The sequence below is a fragment of the Frankliniella occidentalis genome, unplaced genomic scaffold (assembly GCF_000697945.3).
Source record: "Frankliniella occidentalis isolate FOCC.00 unplaced genomic scaffold, Focc_3.1 Scaffold29, whole genome shotgun sequence".
Taxonomy (NCBI): Eukaryota; Metazoa; Arthropoda; class Insecta; order Thysanoptera; family Thripidae; genus Frankliniella; species Frankliniella occidentalis.
The window spans coordinates 2319031-2323448 of record NW_026267159.1 but is presented as its reverse complement, the minus strand read 5'-3'; the positions used below and the strand labels follow the sequence as shown (position 1 = coordinate 2323448).

Sequence of the window (4418 nt, the reverse complement as noted above, 5' to 3'; positions counted from 1 at the left end):
GTTAGTCCGTTAGCCAATCTTTAATTTTGAAGTTAAAAGCTAAACTATACCCTCAAATGGTGGAGAAATCCTTAAATTGGGCATAAAAACAAGGTTCTGCAAGCTGTCTTGCCCACTGGGTTATGGAACATTATTGTTATTTTACCAATATATCGAAGGTATTTTTGGGACTTTCGTGGAGTTTGGTTTGGTAGGCTTTAGTACCTTTTGATCAGTTCAATTTTACTTAGTTTGGCACTTTTGGATGTAATCTGTTGAATCATGTTTTTCATCCTCTGCCATGGTGACTTTGAGTACAGTGGTTACTTTTGTTACATATTTTTGTCCTTGTGACACAGCTAATCCAGCTAACAATCACTCCACAATGTATTTAGCCCATGGGGTTTTGGAGCTCATTTATTTTATGTGTTCGTCTATCATTTCAATTTTTTTTACATTTAGTTTAGGTTTTGCCATTGATATTCTCTGCGTTCGACTTTCAATTTTATTTAGTTTTATTCTCTGTTCTTGTTTGATAACGCTTTGTATTTTGTTTTTGTTCCAGCTCCCGTCTCCCTACTACTGGAGATGTGGCAATTATACACGAAGTTTACGATAGTGAAAATGCCCAGTGGAAATTTGAAAATGAATTGGAACTTGCCCTTGATCGAGGCTACAAAATCATCGTTATTGAGCCCTCTAGGCTAGGAGATGAAACTGCACGATGGATTGCTTTTGGAAACTGTCTTCATAAAACTGCCATCATATCTGGCTTAAGTGCTGTGTGCACCGGTAAGTGTATGGTGGTGTTATCCATGTTGTAAGCTGTTTGGTAGGTGAAATTGCCCCTCTAATTCTGTCTCTTTTTTTTTTCCAAAGGTTTGATATGGGAGCGACCATTAGTTTGTACCCCGTTGGGTGTTCTGTCTTTATTGTGCTCAGGGTTATACACTGTATCATGGCAATTTGATCCATGCTGCAAATATCAAGTAGAAAGAAACCATCAGAACTTGCCAAAGATGCCTATTTTGCAATCAGTGTCTTCTACATCACCAGTTGTTCTTGTACGCCGAGATGACAGCCGGCGTAAAATTCTACACTCAAGTGTGTCTGTTGTGGCTGCCCTCTTTTGTATTTGGCGAATTTATTCATCTTACAAGTAGCCCCATTTTGCGTCCGCAACGTAGTATTGAGGGGTTCAGTTAGGGATAATAGCAAAGATGTTGTCCAAAACATATCAAAATAGCTGTTACTTCTGTGTTTTGGATATTTTATCACCCTCAAGTTAAGTCAGGCCATGTCAATGTCAAAGTGTCAAGAAGAGGGCTATGTGTAGTATCTTTAATATGTCATACTTTACAAATTAGGATGCATTATTTTAAACCAAGATCACAATGTTGCCAATGTTGGGTATGTAGTACTAGGGATTTTAAAAATGTTCTGCGCATGGTATAATAGGAAAAGAAATAAAAAGTAAAGTCATTCAGCTTTTGATGCCCAGCCCCAGCTGATATTTTACTGCAACTGTTTTTCATGCGCATTAGCTTGAAAGAAATTACTCAACTAAGGGTGGGCATCTCTGCTTATTTTTTGAGTCAGCCTGGCACAGCAACAGTGTAATAATAATGGAACATGCAGTGATAGACTATTTTGCTGAAGTCTTATAAATGAAGAAGGGTTTTATTAGAGATCAGTTGGACTGAACAGCTAAGAGTTGTTTGGATCTTGTGGTTGACTTGTATTTCAATTTTATTTTTGCAAGGAAAAAAAAAGAAGCTGTGATGTAATGTAGTGGCGTGTAGTGATTTCTGTGAGAGCATTTAAATCGGGTAGTATACCCTATTTTCACCTCCTCTAATGTTTTAATTTCTTCCTCTTGCATTTTGGTGAAAAGTTTACAGAAAAAGTGCCTTTATCTCTTGTAGTATTTTTGAAGGCCATTGTCAGATTTTTAATTTATTGCTGTGTTACCAAATAGAAACTTCTAATTTTGTTAATGAATTGATTAGTAGACCTGGATTTACACATCACAAAAGCTAGATAGGAGAAACTTGCCTGTCTCTCATGGCCATAGTAGGTAGTCTGTCATTTGTAGTGATTACTTTAACAGTGTTCTCTTGGCTAACTTGAATATGTAATTGTGTGTGGTGGAGGTGTTTGATGTAGACCCTCTCCTTGTAGTAATTTGCACAATATTGAATGTTGTGCTTTTAACGCAGTGAAGCTCAAGCCTAGATAAATTGTATTTTTGCCTCTTGTTTTGTCATGTTGGTTGACCACCATTGTCAGATAAAATCTGATCTAGTTGGGGTCACATTCCTCATGGGACTGGTCGGCTAAAGGCACCCAGTTGGTGTAACTGTAAGGGTAATGGCAACACAGTTGTTATTTAGGAAGCAAATGTGACAACTTATTTTCTTCATGACAAGACTGATCACAGTACCTTAGATACAAATTTGTAAATTGTGGCACAATGTTTTAAATGTTATTGTTTCATGGTATGTTCTGAAAGTAGGTGTTATAATAATTATTTTAAAGGTATTCTAAGACATGTATATAAGGCAGGAATAAATATAAGTAGCAACAAACATGTCAATATTCTGGTTTTGATTTATTTTTTTTGCCTGTTAAATCAACACATTGATAAATTGTGGCACAATGTTTTAAATGTTATTGTTTCATGGTATGTTCTGAAAGTAGGTGTTATAATAATTATTTTAAAGGTATTCTAAGACATGTATATAAGGCAGGAATAAATTTAAGTAGCAACAAACATGTCAATATTCTGGTTTTGATTTATTTTTTTTGCCTGTTAAATCAACACATTGATAACATCCGTGTGCATTAACAGAATTTTTCCAGGATATATTTTACATGGTCCATTGTCCTTGATACCTCCGTTCTGCATTTGTAATGGCATTGGTTACTCTTCTTGTTAAACTGTCCGGTTTTACATAGCCATTCCTCCGTTTCAGAAATGCATCTTCCGCTACAAGGGTGGGATATTTTATCCTGTGCCTTGCAACTGATTTCACAGTCAGTGCCAGAATGTACAGGATGAGGTAAACACTGAACCACAATGGAACATACCTGAAAAGAGAGATTAGAAAATTGAAACGATTATTTTCCTTCCACTTCACCGAATTGTAACTGTAACTAGTATGATGTGTTACCAGAGTCTACGTCCGATTAGAAAAGGGCGCGTGGCGATGGCGCCCGTGGCTCTGCCGGTCGCCTTGTCGCTCACGGCTGTAGTGGGCTCCTCCACAGACCGTTTGCCTCTGGCGTGGGTCGTGTCCAAGTCCACCTCACCAACTTGTAAAAGTAAATCAAAAGGTGATATGGTACGATATAAGATCGAAACAATATATTGTTCTCTTGATCAGCACCCCTTTACTCACCTGGTCGGGGCGTGGCCGGTAGCAGGCTGTCGTACACCACCACACTGGCGTTCGCAGTGACGTCGTTGTCAGACACCTGTTCCTCCACGGCGTATACAATCTTCCGCAGGGGCCTGTCGTCATCCTCCTCCGACTCGTCCTCCGCCGATCTGGAAAGTTGACCAGGGGACGCGGAAGTAGTGAACATCCTACCCGTTTCAATCCCGGGCATCTCCATGCAGGTGGGCCTGGACTCCTACTCCTGGACCTGGACTCACTCGGGCCGGACGATGGGCCTCTCTTGGAGCCGCGCCACCGCCTGCAGGAAGCCGACGATGCCGTCCCAGGGCGCCGCCTGCACCAGGGACGCGGAGGGCCCGGGGCCGGGGGAAGGCCACAGGCACGCCAGCAGGGCCGGCAGCAGCAGCAGCCTGCGACAGACGGAGAGGGCGCGTGAGGGTGAGGACCGCGACGAGGACTCGGGCCGGGAGGACCGCGGCGTCCGAGACGAACCTGGTCCAGCGGGTCATGGTGCGCGGCGGGTACCGTGTCCTCGGGCTGCTCGTGGTGGGCCGCGCCGCGGCTGTGCTCTGCGCCGTGCTGCACGCCGCTCTGCCGCGCGGAGTCTGCGAGGCCCGCGCCGCGGTCGCCCCGGGGTACCGCTGCTGCCTACCGCTGCCCCTGAACGGAACGGCCATCCCAATTGGCACCCCCGTGTCACAGGTGCGCGCGGGGTCAGTGCACCCGAGTCCCGCTTGGTCCTCAGCCGCCCCGCGTGTCCCACTGACCGTCATAACAGACGTCACCGAAACTGCCTTCCAGATCAAATTTACAGCTTGACATTCACATTTTAAAGTCAATTTGTTCAATAGAATTTGACGAAGATGTGTAGACTACTTCGACCAAATTTGTACAAGATTCAATCAATAACAATTCAAACCAGGTTAAAAACTTGACTTTGATGATCTTTCTGGCGCATGGACGTTAAGTTTGCTGGCGCTGGTTCAACACAAAGAGGTACATCTCGCCCCGTGGCTACGCGTAAGGTACCGGTTTTTC

General features: G+C 43.2%; 2 protein-coding genes across 2 annotated transcripts; one reads left to right on the top strand and one right to left on the bottom strand.

Annotated features, from left to right (window-relative positions):
- Positions 1 to 544: 544 nt before the first annotated feature.
- LOC113213859 (transmembrane protein 11-A, mitochondrial) lies at positions 545 to 2575 on the top strand (the record flags this gene model as incomplete). The annotated part of the gene is given in 2 exon segments (XM_026433069.2): positions 545 to 771; positions 859 to 2575. Coding segments are annotated over 2 exon segments (511 nt in total), but the record flags the coding sequence as incomplete, so codon positions are not given.
- A 181-nt stretch (positions 2576 to 2756) lies between these two features.
- LOC113213849 (uncharacterized) lies at positions 2757 to 4017 on the bottom strand. The gene is made up of 5 exons (XM_026433057.2): positions 3873 to 4017; positions 3638 to 3790; positions 3381 to 3529; positions 3153 to 3294; positions 2757 to 3069 (listed from the first exon to the last, which is right to left on the bottom strand). Exons 1-5 carry the CDS (start codon positions 3887 to 3889, stop codon positions 2850 to 2852), a joined length of 681 nt encoding a protein of 226 aa, XP_026288842.1. The 5' UTR covers positions 3890 to 4017; the 3' UTR covers positions 2757 to 2849.
- Positions 4018 to 4418: the final 401 nt, after the last annotated feature.